Here is a 16,336-nt window from a genome sequence, read left to right as displayed (position 1 = left end):
CAAAAGGCAATACAAAAGATTTATAGTTGTCCCTGTTGAAACATCATTGTTGTGTTATACTCTGTTGTCTTCAAGAATTAAGCCAAAAAGTGGGAAAAAGAGTGCGGGACTGAAAAAGAGGCAACTTGATTCATCAGAGGATGAGGATGAGGAAGAGGAGGAGGATGATGATTATGATAAGAGAGGATCTCGTCGCCAGGCAACAGTCAACATTAGTTACAAAGAAGCTGAAGAAACCAAGACAGATTCTGATGATCTGCTGGAAGTTTGTGGAGAAGATGTCCCACAAACTGAAGAAGATGAATTTGAAACTATAGAGAAGTTCATGGATAGTCGAGTTGGTCGAAAAGGAGGTATTTTTTTTCTTTGGTGGTCTTAAAATCCTGGAGTGCATTGTGGTGCAACTTCAGCAAATGTTCTCAGCTGTAGGTCACCTGTAGGGTTTAAAAACAATAAACAAATAATTTTAAAGTTGCCAAAAAGTCATCTTGTTTTGTTTTTCGTGTTCATAAGGATATCCCTTTTTAAAATCCCTAGTAAGTGTTGCAAAGTGAAATGTAGAAGAATTGTATACCTAAGTAGAAAATAAAAATGAAGTGGAAGATAGCTCTGTATTACATAAATGCATACCATATTGTTATACCTCTGTACAGTTCAGTGATACTTGATCAGTATAAGTTATATACAGTGGAGTGGGGAAAGTGGACTAGATAGGAGAGCTGACTAGTAACCTGAACCCTGAAGGATGGTGTTGGCAAGGCTGAACCACTGAGGTTATGATTTCAGTTATTGCTATACAAATACAAAAAAAATTGTGTCAATACAGTGCAATGCGCAAAAATGCATCTAAAGTTTCAGTGGTGCACTTGCATGTGAACTCTTAAAAAATATTTTGTGAATAGTGGTAGACATATCATATTTCCAGCAATAATGGGATGCAGTGTCTAGCAGTTCTGCTTATATGTTTGAGTCTGCAAATTAGCATTCTAATTATAAAAACAAAGAGACAAAACCAAAAAACAAACCCTGGGCCCCTTACACTTTAGAGCTGCTTTTCTTCGTCGGTTACAACCAATCTCTAGAAGTTTCTGACCCACCTCAGAACTTGCACTCTTCTTCCTCTCAACTTTCTTCTCCCGTGCTGTCCCAAATTCTAGCATATCCTGCTCCAATGCATGGTGTTACTGCTTTGGTCAAAGCCTTTGGAACTAAGCTTCTTCTATTCTTCCTGTCCAGATGATGTTGCTGCTTATGCTGTCTTTTGCTGTTACCACTCTCTGTGGCTTTATCTTGCCCCCTGCAGCTTGCTGGGCTCATTTCCTTACCTGGCTGTCCTCACAGAGATGAGCCTGTTTCCTGTTTCTAGTATGCTTTCAGCTGTAATACGGACTGTACTTAATTAAAAAAATTCCCAAGTAAAATAACAAAGGCAGAAAAAGTAGTAAAACACATTTAGGAAGAAAGAGTTTTATAATATCCCTAGTAGGAGGTTATTTATGTCTCAAGGCTGACCAAGCATAATGTTAGATATCTTTTTTGTGAGTTTTGGTTGCTTTTTTGATTCTCTTTTGAATGCTTGTGCATCTGTTAACATATCTGCATTATAATTGTTCAAATAAGAGTAATGATATGAGAGCTGTAGATACTAGTCAATTATATGCTTATCTAAAAGTATCGCTTAATTCCTTTCTACCCTACAGTTCTTGCTGGTTAACTTACAACAAGTACATGTAATTAAGGTTTATGATGTGGTTTCTTTCTCAGCCACAGGTGCCACAACCACCATCTATGCAGTTGAGGCAGATGGTGACCCAAATGCTGGGTTTGAAAAGTCAAAGGAGCCAGGAGAAATACAGTATCTTATTAAATGGAAAGGTTGGTCACACATCCATAACACTTGGGAAACTGAGGAAACATTGAAGCAACAAAATGTTAAAGGAATGAAGAAACTGGACAACTATAAGAAAAAGGATCAGGAAACAAACCGATGGTGAATATTTTTATGTAGACTTCCACAATACCTATTTTGTAACAATGTAGATGTTCTATTGTGTTTCTGAGACCTGTTACTTCTTTTTGAGGGCATAATTTCAAGTGTCTGTGCAACAGGAAGACAAAAACTTTAAAGCTGAAGCCTCCTTAGGCATGTTTCTGTAAGATCACAGAACCACAGAATGGAAGAGACCTCAAAAGATCATCTAGTCCAACCCCCCTGCCAGAGCAGGACCACCTAGAGTAGGTCACACAGGAACGCATCCAGGCAGGTTTTGAATGTCTCCAGAGAAGGAGACTCCACAACCTCCCTGGGCAGCCTGTTCCAGTGCTGTGTCACCCTCACAGTGAAAAAGTTTTTCCTTATGTTAATGTGGAACCTCCTGTGCTCCAGCTTGCACCTGTTGCCCCTTGTCCTATCATTGGACATCACCGAGAAGAGCCCGACTCCATCCTCCTGACACTCACCCTTTACATATTTATAAACATTGATGAGGTCACCCCTCAGTCTCCTATTGTCCAAGCTAAAAAGACCCAGCTCCCTCAGCCTTTCATCAGAAGGGAGATGTTCCACCCCCTTAATCATCTTTGTGGCTCTGCGCTGGACTCTTTCAAGCAGTTCCCTGTCCTTCTTGAACTGAGGGGCCCAGAACTGGACACAATATTCCAGAGGCGGTCTCACCAGGGCAGAGTAGAGGGGGAGGAGAACCTTTCTTGACCTACTGACCACACCCCTTCTAATCCACCCCAGGATGCCATTGGCCTTCTTGGCCACGAGGGCACATTGCTGGCTTATGGTCGTCCTGCTGTCCACCAGGACCCCCAGGTCCCTTTCTCCTACGCTACTCTCTAACAGCTCAGTCCGTAGCCTGTACTGGTACATGATAATCTTCTGAACCAGATATTTGTGTGTGAGTGTTATAAGTGGAGTTTTAACAAGGTGGGTAGTGTTTGAAAATAAATAATAAATTGTACCTTTTACTAATTTTGTTGTTACACTTTGATCAGAGATCTTCAGGAATCACTGCAGAGATTATTGGTGCATTAACCTTTTCAGATTACTTTGAAGAATTTGGTTTTCTTGTCTCAAACCTGAGGTTCAAGCCTGAGAACAAAAACCTGGAGAAATCCATACATTTTAAAGTAACTTTTTTAGTGTTCAGTTTTATTAGTGTTTTTAATATAATCAGTGAATACTGGTGGGATTTTTAGCAACTTAATCATAAGATGGAAGCTTAGAGAGGGAGCCACCCTGAATACTGTTCCATGAAAATACCCTGTAAATACAGTTGTTTATTTTGCTAATAGGTATTCTGAATTATCTGCATGACTAGTACCACATGTAGCTGTAGCTGTTGTGTTTCTTCGTAAGCATTCTCAGTCATTAATGATGAGGCACCTAGGCCAGATGCAACAGTTTTGTGGTAGGAATTTCTAAGCTGTCCTTTCAAAGAAGCTCTCTAAGCAATGTTTCTGTGATGATCACATTCAGAGCTTGAGAGTTGCTAAATTTTTGTGGTTTTAGAACTATATGGTGTAATAAGTGTTGTAAATTAATTCCCATTACAGGCTGAAAAATGCTTCTCCAGAAGATGTGGAATATTACAACTGCCAGCAGGAGCTTACAGATGACCTACATAAACAATACCAGATAGTGGAAAGAATAATCGGTATGTTACAAACTTGCAGACAGAAAACAGTGTTGAGAGTTCTGTATGTTCACTGCTTATATGTTGCATTTCTAGTTAAGAAATTTAGAATATGAATATCACTAACTTTTTAATCCAAAACAAAATTTGGGTAAAGAGAAAAGTTGTCATACTGCCTGTGCTATGAAGCTAGCACATGTTGTCTTGCTATCTAAATCAACTGTTTTCATAAGATACAGAAGTAAAATGCTGATCAGATATTTCTGGTGCATTTCTGCAGCTCATTCAAATCAGAAATCAGCGGCTGGTTATCCAGACTACTATTGTAAATGGCAGGGTCTGCCTTATTCAGAATGTAGCTGGGAAGATGGTGCTCTCATTGCCAAAAAGTTTCAGGCATGCATTGATGAGTACTTTAGCAGAAATCAATCCAAAACCACTCCCTTTAAGGACTGCAAGGTGAGTATGTAATTTGCAGTGGATTTATAATCAGTTATACTGGGTCTGACTGGGATGAAGTTAGTTTTCTTCATAGCAGCCTGTGTGATCCGTGTTCTAGATTTGTGACCTAAAAACTGTCGATAACACACCAGTGTTTTGGCTGTTGCTGAACAGTGCTTGTACAGCGTCAAGGCCTCCTCTGTTTCTTGCTTTCCCTTCCTGCTATGGTTGGGGGTGGGCAGGGGGCTGCGAGGGCATGCAGCCAGTACAGCTGACTCCAGCTGACTAAAGAGATATTTCATGGCATTTAATGTCATGCTTAGCAATAGAACTGGGTGGGCTGAGCCAGGGGTTTGAAGGTGGCTGTTGCTTGGAGACTTGCTGGTCATCAGTCTGCTGGTAAGTTATGCGTGACTCCATTTCTGTCACTTGTGGGGGCTTTTTTGCTTGTGGGTTTTTGTTTTGGCTGATTGGGTTTTTTCATTCACCCAGTAAACTCTTCATTTTGACCCACAAGTTTTTCTTATTTTCACTGTTTCACTCCCTTGTCCAACTGAGATAGGGAGTGAATAAGCAACCGGGCGGCAGCTTAGCTGCCATCCAGGTTCAAGCCACCACATCAGTTGTGGTAGTAAAAATGTGAAAATATTCTATGAATCCGGAGAAAAGATACATATTATGAAATACTTTTTGAAAGTTGTTCAGAATAGTAACAATGATACATAGTGATATTTCTATGGAAAATACCACTATTAAGAGTAGCTTTTTGTAGATACCAGTCCCCTGCATTTTCACTGGCATTCAAAGATTCAATTTTTTAGTATTGTAGTTTATTTTAAAAGTAAACTTTGAGTGAGTTAATGTCACTGTTGTTGTGAAATTTAGATTAGCAATCAAACTAATTTAAACTTGCAAATTGCTTGATGTTTTTATATGACCTATTTTTTGTCACTGGATAAAGACTAGACTTGGTGACCTAATAGATCCCTACTGCTGTTTCTTCTTTAGGAAGCCATTCGGTAACTTCAGTTGGTAGTAAGACTGATAAATTCTCTTTTGACAGGTTCTAAAACAGAGACCAAGATTTGTTGCACTGAAGAAGCAACCGTCTTACATTGGGGGACATGAAAATTTAGAGTTAAGAGATTATCAGTTAAGTGGATTGAATTGGCTTGCTCACTCATGGTGCAAGTAAGTATAGCCTGAAATGAGTTTTTCTGTTTATAAATTGTAAGCATTTGTAAAACTTTGAAATCGATTTTTCTGTGTTTTTTTTGAAGGTGGAGGGTTTCATACAGTAAGCTCAAAGTACAGGTCTGAGGGGAGTGGTTTTACTCCAAGTAGTACCAAAACTTATCATTGCATGACTGTTCTCAGAAAACAGCTGAGCTCTGTTGTTGCTTTGCTTTTAGTTTCTTATGGGGGTAAGTCGTATTTGTTTAAAACAAACAAACCCAAAAGAGTAAAACCAGAAAACCCAAAGCAAACTCTTCTGAAATGTCAACGTTAGTGTTACATTTTAAAATTAGGCTCACGAGGAATACTTACAAGCTTTTTGTTAATTCTGTTTATTTATTTCAAGTATTGAGTGGAGGGTGTGTGGTAATTGTTTTTATAGAAAAACAATGGAAATAAACTTCTTCAAGATGCATAGTTGCAAAATCTTGAAAACTTGAATGAATGTTTTAATGTTTTTTATGCTCAAAAGATAACAATTTCTTCCTGTCCAATCCTTCACGCTCTCTACACTGCCCTATTTTTTTTTTAATTTTTTTTTTAGAGGGAATAGCTGTATTCTTGCAGATGAAATGGGTCTCGGTAAAACAATACAAACAATTTCTTTTCTGAACTACCTATTTCACGAACATCAATTGTATGGGCCTTTCTTGCTGGTCGTGCCACTTTCTACCTTGACATCTTGGCAAAGAGAGATTCAAACTTGGGCTCCTCAGATGAATGCTGTAGTGTACTTAGGAGATATAACTAGCAGAAATATGGTGAGTGTTTCTCTTTATTATTGGAAAGGCTTATAGAAAAACAAGACTTGCTTCGTGTTCCTGTCATTTGCAGAAACACTGCAAATATGTGTTTAAGATGCAAATTGAAAGCTTGGATTTGGATGTGATATAAAGGTGTTTGAAAGATTCCTTACTGCTATCAAGACATTCTGTGGAATCAAGAGAGCAGGATTAAATTTTAATCTTGCATTTGAAAACAAATTATCTTCTGCCATATGATTATTTAGGTGGATATAGTAAAAATAAATATGTAAGCAAGCCAGTCATGATCTTAATTTATTTCCTGACACGTTGTTGGTTTGTTTTCTTAATGTGTTTTCTGAATGTCAGTAAACTTATCCATTAAAGTAAAAAATGTTTTGTAGAAATTCTTTGCTGTTTATTCATAAGTTTAAACAAGTACTTTTTGAAGTGCTTAGATAAGTTGGAAGTTCAGTCTTGTGTGTGTTAATATGCTGTGCTTCTGTTTTGTGACCATAGTGTGGTATGTCATTAAAACATTTACATTGCTGCAGTACTTAAATTCATCCCAGTCAACAAGACTGTTTTTCTCTTGATTCTTTTTGTAGATAAGAACTCATGAATGGATGCATCCACAGACCAAACGATTGAAGTTTAACATACTTCTAACAACATATGAAATTTTGCTGAAGGATAAGGTAATCACACTTCAGGGAGATAAAAATAATTTCTCAAGTGTAGAACTCCCTTTAGACTGGCATGCATTCGGTTTATGGGTCATTAAATTTATGGTGGGTGTGATAGCTTTTGGTTTTGGAAGTAGTGTCAGTGTGTGGATTGGGTTTTTGGAAATTCTTTGGGGGGGGCGTTGGTTTTTTTAAAGCACTTCTAGGTTTTCTATATGTCTGGTGAGGCTTTCAGCCTTTTCCCATTTCATTAAGTGGGTAACACTTCTTTTTCGCCAGTTTCCTTGAGATTCTCATTACTGTAATAATCTTCTCCCATCTTCAAAAGCTCTACTTCTTTGCAGACCACCATCAAGGAACTGAAAAAGAACACAACCCCTAGCTCCAAACATGATACAGAACTATGAAATCCCATATGTTTTTTCTTTGTTACTGTGACAACAGTAGTATGTGTACATGAATTAATACTGTCTCCGTAGTGGTAGCACACACAGTTATTGTTAATCCTTCTAACAGTATATGGAAATTTCTATAGATAGTCGAGAAGCAGAACATTTTTACTTCATTTGTTTGTACGTGCTGGGAAGAAGAGGTCAATAGTGATTTTTTTTCTGTCATGTAAAAATTAATGTGGGTCAGACTTTTGGACATTTTTTACCTTTTAAACTTAATTTGTACATTTTTGGAATGTTTGCAGAGCCTTTCATTGAATCTGGCAAATGTAAAAGCCATAATTAGTACTAAAAATTATATAACTGTCCGTATTTTGTTAAAATAAACCAAGAAGTGATGGTGTTTATAGCTTGATTATAAAATGTGGGAAATTATGCAATGTGTTTATTTGAATAATGTTCCACCTCTCTTTCTTTTAAGTCATTCCTTGGTGGTCTGAATTGGGCGTTCATAGGAGTTGATGAAGCTCATCGTTTAAAAAATGATGACTCTCTTCTGTACAAGACTTTAATAGACTTTAAGTCTAACCATCGCCTTCTGATCACTGGAACCCCTCTGCAAAACTCCCTTAAAGAGCTTTGGTCTTTGTTGCACTTCATCATGCCGGAAAAGTAAGGATGAGTTTTACATGATTCTTTTTAACATTTTTTGGTCAAGTTTGTTATTGTGAAGTAGTGTAGTGATTTGAGAATCAACAGAAGTAGAGGATCATACTGGAAGATAATTTAAATATTCTGCATAAAGCAGATGCATGTATTTTTTTATGCTGCTCCTGGTAAGTAACACTGGTAGCAGTTGTCACCTTTTTCCATTTTAGCAGTCCACAAAAATGGTGGATTGATGAATGGGTCAGAACCTGGAAAAAAGGTGTCATCTTAGCCTAAGAGGAAAACAGAATGGAATCTTTCTTTGTTAGTACTATTAATGAAAACAAATTTGTACCAAGATGCCTAACATCCTGTAGTTCAGTCAGATAGCTGGTTTTCCCATACAGTTTGCATACAGTAGGCTTACTGTATTGACCTTATTTTGTACTGAATTCTGCTTTTACCTAAGATAAAATAGAGCTCATGTGTGAGAGCACTTATTCCTGTCAGACATCTTGTAAATGCCAAGTACCGTAGCTCCATTTATTTTCAGCTGTGGATTGTACTGACTTCTTCAGAACCTTGCAAACAAAGCCACTATGGTCTAGTACCCATTCTTCATTTGATCATAAAGTCTGTTCTCCTAGTTTGTTAGCACAGAGGATAGTTAAACTTCAGCTACATACAAGCTGCAAAATGTACATCAAGTAGTCTCTTATTCTCTTGCGCATCCTCTAGCCAAGCAGCTGGGTTTTTGTGCTGCTTGTGGTAAAAGTAATAATGGAATTTCTGCAACAATCTAGGTGAGTATCCTTGCAGAAAAAGAAAAATGTTTGGTTTCCGCTCTGTAGTTTTCATTCTGTAAATGTTTTTGCAAAAATTCCATTATTCTGTTTACAGGGAAAGTATTTGGAATATCTTGTGAGACGAAAATTCAGAAATGGGATAAATTAAACAGAAGGGAGTAGGGAAGAGATGCAAATATGTGTATGCTCTTGTGGTATATTTATACACATTCTGTGTTTGTGTTACCTTTCTTCTTGAATTTTGCTTCTTCAAGTCATTCACAGTATGTCACTATTTTACCCTCATTCTATGTTATGTTGAAGGTTTTCCTCCTGGGAAGATTTTGAAGAGGAGCATGGCAAAGGGAGAGAGTATGGTTATGCAAGTCTCCACAAAGAACTTGAACCATTTCTTCTGAGGAGAGTTAAAAAAGATGTAGAAAAGTCTTTACCTGCTAAAGTTGAGCAAATTCTGAGGATGGAAATGAGTGCATTGCAGAAGCAGTATTACAAGTAAGTAACAACACTTTTTAAGTTGTGCTGTTTTAGTGATAAATCTATATGCAATTGTCTTGGTTTGAAAGACAGGTGTCTATGGAGGAAGGCAGGAGCCTCCCTTGAAATGGAAAGTGCAACCCCCTTCCCTCCAAATTATTATAATTTTGAAATTAAGGGGCCTTCAGGCAAAGATATGGGGAATAGGAATAACAGTTCTTTACTAATATATATATGTGTATATATATATATATATATATATATATATATATATAACACAAGGCAGAGAAAAAACAAACAACCCACTGGTTTACACTGACAGAGTCAGGAATACAACCTGACACCCTGTTAGGGTGGCAGTAGCAGTCCGATAAGATGCTGGCTGCAGTCCTCCTGAAGTGATGGGTGTAGTTCTGTGGAAGCAGCAATCAGGTAAAAGAGTCTGGTCTTCCTCCCAAGGTCCACTGGTAGGTAGGTGGCTCTTGTCCTCTGGAACTCCAGTGGGGGAAAAACTCCTCTGGGAATCCAGTGGAAGAAGGCTGCTAGGGTGTTCGAGATCTCCGTTTTTATTTGGCATGGACTGCTTGGCTCCTTCACACCACACCCCCACCCCCACCCGCCCCCCGGGCGGAGCATCTCACAATGGGATGGGGAGTCGTGAGGCAGTTCCTTGATGGGCCATTAACAGGAGATAGCCCAGGAGCGAGTTATCGATGGGTCAGACGATAAGGCATTGTTGTGCCCAGTAACAGGAGATAGTCCAGAGGGGGGAGGCAGGGAGCACCTCCCCACCTGGTCTCAACAGCTCCTGAAGATGGTAATAGAATATTTTTTTTTTCCTTTTGGCACATTTTACACTGTAACCCAGGACAGCAATTTATTGAAGTATAATAGTTTTTAATGCAATTTGAACTTGAGGCTTCTAGGGTTTCACAACAGTAAAATTCTGTGAAGCAAGGGCTCAAGAATTACACTGGTTTCATGTGTATTCATGGGGCATTTTTTTGTTTGGCATGTTTATACACTCTTTTGGGAGCTGCTTTTTTTCTTTAGCTTGTTTATATTTTGAGAGCTTATGTCTGTCTTGCTTCCACATACTGTTAAAAATTACTTATATTGTACATTTTATACCATAGGTGGATTTTAACCAGGAATTACAAAGCCCTCAGTAAAGGTTCAAAAGGCAGTACCTCAGGCTTTTTGAACATCATGATGGAACTCAAGAAGTGTTGTAACCATTGCTACCTCATTAAACCACCAGATGATAATGAATTCTATAATAAACAGGAGGCCTTACAGGTAATGTCACTTTCTAATTTAAAAAAAAAAATAATGAAAAAAGTTCCTTTTACAGCTAGTAATATTCACACAATTTTATAGTGCTCTGGAAGTTTATTAATTCTTATTGAAATATATTAAGAAAAACAGGTTCTTTGGAAACTGTGCATCCTGGATTTTACAGGTAAGTGAATTAATTTTTCTTTCCTGAATAATTGAATAGGCTGTGTATTTTCATGCAAAATAAACTTGGGACCTATTTTATTTTTTTAAATGTAAAATAAAGTAGCTAAGTACCAGGTAAAAGTAGTGTAATTGGAAATGCATCTGTCTGGCAGTGATACACCAGCAATCTATGTGATAGCAGAAAGTGATCTGCAGAATGCTTTTAAGCTTTTTTTATAATCAAATGTGTGCCTGCAGACAACCGAAGTGAAAGGAAATGTGAGAGTAACAAGCATCCAAAGCTCAGTCTGATTTTGTTATTGTAGTTGTAATGGATGAAAAAAAATACCACTACCAAAGGTGGTCTGTAGTTCTTCGTTTTCTGGTTTGGTTTGGTTTGGGTTTTTTAAGGTTAATTAGTATTTGTACCAAAACTTTTGAGAAGCTCAGCAACAGATAAGAAGGCTGTTGTGGTTGATGCAGTTTATACCAGCATAAATATTTTCAAAGATGATTTTTTTTCTGTAAGCTTTCAAGTTGATAATTCAAATACCTTACCAAAGCTACTAGTTTATGCAGTGACAAATATGCTTCTCCTTTCTGGCATAAAAAGTAAAAGCACCTAACTCAAAATCTAGCGTTCCCCAAAATTGTCCCAGGTGTCTTCATATAAAGAGGCCTAAAGTTTTCAACATTAAATGTCACCTTTTCTTGAGTTTCTGTTTTAGTTATTCCCAATGGAGCTGAGAAGGCGAAACCGGCTTTAGGTGGGTTACAATATTAGACCCCACAAACAAGATTTCTCTCACTTGATCTTGCCTGAGAAACTTGATTGTTAGGCTTTGTTTAAAAATACTTAGAGGGTTAAGCAGCAGAACCCATTTCTTGTCAAGAGATGGGAAGTGAAGAGAGAGTAGTACTAAGATAGTTTTTTCTCAATCTTACATTTTACTGCTTACCGAATTTCATTTTTTACTTGGGAGGAAAGAGGTTGTGCCTACATCATAACCACTTAAATTTTTAAACGCATGCATTTACTTAATGTTTTGATGAGATATTAAGATGTGACTTTAAGAGAGGGAACTGAACCATGCATTTCCTTTAAAAATAGTGAATTAGTAATCCTGTTGATTTCAGTTAGAATCAACTAAACTAAACTGAGAGTAAACTCCTGTGTTCAGTTAATGCTGCATACTTGTAAATTTATATAGCAGTGTTGTCTTACGGTCACATGAATTTGGTGGGGTTTTTCTTATATCTCTAGGAGACTATATATTGTTTGCACATTTTAAACTGTAAAATTCTTAAAGCATGTAAGAATTTGATGCTTTTTTTTTCCCCCACAGCAATAGAAAGAAGAGCAAATCTCAAATGAATGTTTGGCCAACTGCAATGTGTGTGTTAGTATTGAGATGAACTTACTTTGTAATAGGTATTTCTTGGTTTTTGTAGCATTTAATACGTAGCAGTGGAAAACTAATCCTTCTTGACAAGCTACTGATCCGTCTGCGAGAACGTGGCAACAGAGTTCTGATTTTCTCACAGATGGTGAGGATGCTGGACATCCTGGCAGAATATCTGAAGTATCGTCAGTTTCCCTTTCAGGTAAGAATCTTGGTGGTAGTAGCCATGAAGTTTTGATTTTGAATATGAGAAAAATCTTTTCTTTACTCCGAGGGTGACAGAGCACTGGAACAAGTTGTCCAGAGGTTATGACATCTCAATCTCCTGTGACGTACAAAAGCCACCTGGACATGACCTTGGGCAACCTGCTTTAGCTTTCCCTGCCTGAGTAGAGGAGTTTGACAAGATGACCTCCAGAGGTCCCTTCCAACCTCTACTGTTTTGTGCTTGTGTGATCTTTACCACTTTGCTTAAGAAAAGATTTAAGAAAATGGGTTCTTTTTCTAGAAAGACTGACAATTGCTATATGCTAAATAGTACCTCGAAATGAAACAGATTAATTAAAAAAACATATGGTGTTGCATTACTTTTTTTTCCTTCACATAACAAGTTTTGCCAGTTGAGAGTTCTTATTTTGAATATAGTATAAGAATTACTTTTTAACTGTAGTATTCAATCTGTTTAGAGACTGGATGGATCAATAAAAGGGGAATTAAGGAAACAAGCACTGGATCATTTTAATGCAGAAGGATCAGAGGTATGGTATTTTTTTCTGAAGGAATCTGTTTTGTTTTCCCAAGAAATAAAAAAAAAATGCACAAAAAATGAAGGCTGAGAAAAGTGAGGAATATATCAATAAGCTTGAAAATTCATTGTTACTGCCTAGACTATAAGATTAGAATCTGCTATTTTTTTTCTCTAAGAAGAGATCAAGTGAAAACTCAGGACTTATGAAAATGATATTTAATCAATTGTGTGGCTGTAATTATTTTCTAAAAGCTCTATATTGAAAGTCATTTTAATTACTGTATAAATGCTGCAGAAATTTAACCTCAGCTTTGTTGCTGTGTAGAACTTAACCCAACAATGTTTACAAGAGCATTGAACTTACACAAGCAGTTAGCATCGAAAACATCCTTTGGCAGTGAGCAGAACTAACTTCTGTATATTCTTGCATTAACAACAATCTTTAGTTGTTTCAAATTTGGCTTCTATTGTCTTCCTTTGTTGCCACCTGCTTACTTACCCTGGAAGAAATAGTGAAGAACTGATTTCTAGCCATTCTTTGTGAGCAACCTGTGAATATATGTGTGTCTGTTACAGATTCTTTTCTTTTCTCAGTTGGAAGATTGTAGCTTATTTAGCATTCCTAATATGCAAGCCATTGCATACCTTTGGTCAGCTTAAGTCTTTTGTCCTGTACTAGCAGATTTGGAGGAGGGGAAGTTGTTTTGGTGGTTTTTCATTTTTCTTTACTAAAAATTCAGAACATTCCGTATGGTTTTGGCCATTACTGAGCTAAGGGCTACATGGAAGTTTCTAACACAATTCTTGGGACTCATTCCTGATTGTAATGGTTCACTATTTCCTTAAATTGTACCGAAAATTTGGAATATTTTTTTAAAACCTGGTTTAACTTCATCTTGAATTTCATGTGTTGTTTCATTGCTTGTTTAAAGATCTTTCCGCAGTCCTTCATAGTTGTCTCTGAATTAATAGTTCTATGTCATCTACAGGCTTTTTCACCTCATTGCTTATCCCATTTTCGTGTTGTTCATGAATTTGAACAACAGCATTGAACCTGGTTGCTTCCTGTGTCTTAATCAGTTAGCTGTAGGCTTAAGCATCTTCCCTGCTCTAGCATGGCAAGTCTTACAGGGCTTGGGCCAGGGGGCATGGGAGAGAGACTTTGCGACATACAAGGCTTTGAAGTAGGGTTTTTATACTTTTTTGGCCGATCTTTTGTTTGGTTGGGATTTTTTGGTCGGTGATAATAATCTAGGATGCTGTCGTGGTTTAGGCCCAGCCAGGATCAGAGCACCAGACGGCTGCACGCTCCCCCCTTATATACTGAGCATGACATCAGCATGGTATCGAATTCCCTTGGCTAGCTTGGTTTGGCTATCCCAGCTGTGCCCCCTCCCAGCTTCTGGTGAAAATTAACTCTATCCTAGACAAACCCAGGACATTATCCCCCCCTTATTCTATACCATATATGTCATGCACAGATCCTATACTTTGGCATTCCATCTGTTGGAGGTGGTGTTGGGTTGCTGCATGCTGAATGCAGAGCCTGTGGCTGGTCTGTTTCACATGGGCCATGCTCACAGTCTGCAGGTTGAGGGTGTTGATCTTGAGGAAGTTGCTGAAGCCGGTTCAAGTTCCATCACTGCTGACTCTCAATTTCATCAAAGTCCATCCTTCATTGATTCGAGTGATTCTCACTGTAACACCATTGTTATGACATACAGCAGCTGTAGTAGTGGCAACATACAATGGCAGGGTTATTTAGCGATTAACATCACACAGTTTAATTCATTGGCTATTCTCACCCAAAATTAAATCCCCTTGGGGTATGCATTGAACTTGCCCATCTTCCTGCATCTCCCACCAAGTGCACCCAGGTCTTTGAGCAAAAGCAATCCCACGGATGGGTTTGTCTTTGCCTGCCGCAGGACTAACCCAAACTCTCTTTCCTAACATATTCTTCATGTGCACTACAGGGACTTTCCCCCTCTACAGTATGTAGGAGGTTTGATTGGGCAGGGCCAGCTCAGTTGGTAGATCCTCCAGTATGTACTGACCAGGTGGCTTCTGCTAAATATGTATCCCAGTGTTTGAAGGCCCCACCCCCCATTGTTCTCAGTGTGTTTTTTAGCAGACCATTGTACCGTTCTATTGAGGTACAAATAGAGGATGCGATATACCCACTCAATTCCATGCTTTTTGGCCCAAGTGTCTATGAGATTCTTTTGGATATGAGTCTCATTGTCTGACTCAATCCTTTCTGGGGCGCTGTGTCGCCATAAGACTTGCTTTTCAAGGCCCAGGATAGTGTTCCAGGCAGTGGCATGGGGCGTGGCATATGTTTCCAGCCATCCGGTGGTTGCTTCCACCACTGTATGCATATGGCACTTGCCTTGGCTAGTTTTTGAGAGTGTGTTACAGTCAGTCTACCAGGCCTCCCCATATTTATATTTCGGCCATCACCCTCCATACCACAAGGGCTTCAAATGCTTGGATTGTTGATCCCAGCACATGTTTCACACTCATGGATAACCTGTGCAATAGTGTCCCTGGTCAAGTCCACCCCTCGGTCACGAGCCCATCTGTATGTTGCATCCCTTCCTTGATGGCCTGAGCTGTCATGGGCCCACTGAGCTATAAATAATTCACCCTTATGTTGCTAGTCCAAATCCACCTGAGCCACTTCAATCTTAGCAGCCTGATCTACTTGCTGCTTGTTTTGATATTCTTCAGTGGCCCTACTCTTGAGTACATGGGTATTCACATGATGTACCTTCACAACCAAGTTCTCTACCCAAGCAGCAATATCTTGCCATAATTCAACAGCCCAGATTGGTTTACCTTTGTGTTGCCAATTGCTCTGCTTCCACTGCTGTAACCACCTCAACAGAGCATTTGCCACCATCAATGAGTCAGTATAGAGATAAAGCACTGGCCACCTTTCTCGCTCAGCAATATCTAAAGCCAGTTGGGTGGCTTTCACCTCTGCAAACTGACTCGATTCACCTTGTCCTTCAGCAGCTTCAGTGACTCATCATGTGGGACTCCACACAGCAGCCTTCCACCTCTGATGTTTTCCAACAATGTGACAAGACCCATTGGTAAACAGGGCATATCGCTTCTCATTATCTGGTAGTTTATTATATGGTGGGGCCTCTTCAGCCTCCTCCTCCTCCAACATTCCAAAATCTTTGCCTTCTGGCCAGTTTGTGATCGTTTCCAAAATTCCTGGGTGGCTCGGGCTCCCTATTCGAGCCCATTTTGTTATCACTGCGACCCACATATCCATGCAACATCAGCTGAATGGTGTGTTGGGGAGACTCTCCCTTTGAACATCCATCCCAGCACTGGCAGTCGGGGTGCTAAGACAAGCTGTGCTTCAGTTCCAGCCACTTCCAAGGCAGCTCGAACTCCTTCATATGCTGCCAAGATCTCTTTTTCAGTTGGAGTATAGTGGGCCTCAGATCCTCTATATCCCCAACCCCAAAACCCTCGGCATCAACCATGGGTCTCCCTGGATGCTTTCTGCCAAACACTCCAGGTAGGGCCATTCTCCCCAGCTGCGGTGTAGAGCACATTTCTAACACCTTGTCCTGTCCAGACTGGCCCAAGGGCTACTGCATGAACAGTCTCCCGTTTAATTTGTTCAAAGGCTTGTCGTTGTTCAGGGCCCCA

At 39.0% G+C, this 16,336-nt stretch overlaps 1 protein-coding gene across 1 annotated transcript in view; it reads left to right on the top strand.

Moving 5' to 3' along the window:
- Window positions 1-16,336, top strand: part of CHD1 (chromodomain helicase DNA binding protein 1) — a 72,271-nt gene that overhangs the window by 33,478 nt on the left and 22,457 nt on the right. The window contains exons 6-17 of the mRNA XM_086480106.1: window positions 76-353; window positions 1,765-1,990; window positions 3,562-3,662; window positions 3,922-4,100; window positions 5,146-5,273; window positions 5,863-6,079; window positions 6,670-6,759; window positions 7,621-7,811; window positions 8,897-9,085; window positions 10,204-10,366; window positions 11,963-12,115; window positions 12,600-12,671. Coding sequence (XP_086336232.1) covers window positions 76-353; window positions 1,765-1,990; window positions 3,562-3,662; window positions 3,922-4,100; window positions 5,146-5,273; window positions 5,863-6,079; window positions 6,670-6,759; window positions 7,621-7,811; window positions 8,897-9,085; window positions 10,204-10,366; window positions 11,963-12,115; window positions 12,600-12,671 — 1,987 coding nt within the window. The remainder of the gene's footprint in view (window positions 1-75; window positions 354-1,764; window positions 1,991-3,561; window positions 3,663-3,921; window positions 4,101-5,145; window positions 5,274-5,862; window positions 6,080-6,669; window positions 6,760-7,620; window positions 7,812-8,896; window positions 9,086-10,203; window positions 10,367-11,962; window positions 12,116-12,599; window positions 12,672-16,336) is intronic.

Source organism: Leptosomus discolor, chromosome Z, assembly GCF_034619465.1.
Source record: "Leptosomus discolor isolate bLepDis1 chromosome Z, bLepDis1.hap2, whole genome shotgun sequence".
Lineage (NCBI taxonomy): Eukaryota > Metazoa > Chordata > Aves > Leptosomiformes > Leptosomidae > Leptosomus > Leptosomus discolor.
The sequence above is the reverse complement of the archived record's forward strand: the minus strand, read 5'-3'. Positions and strand labels throughout refer to the sequence as shown.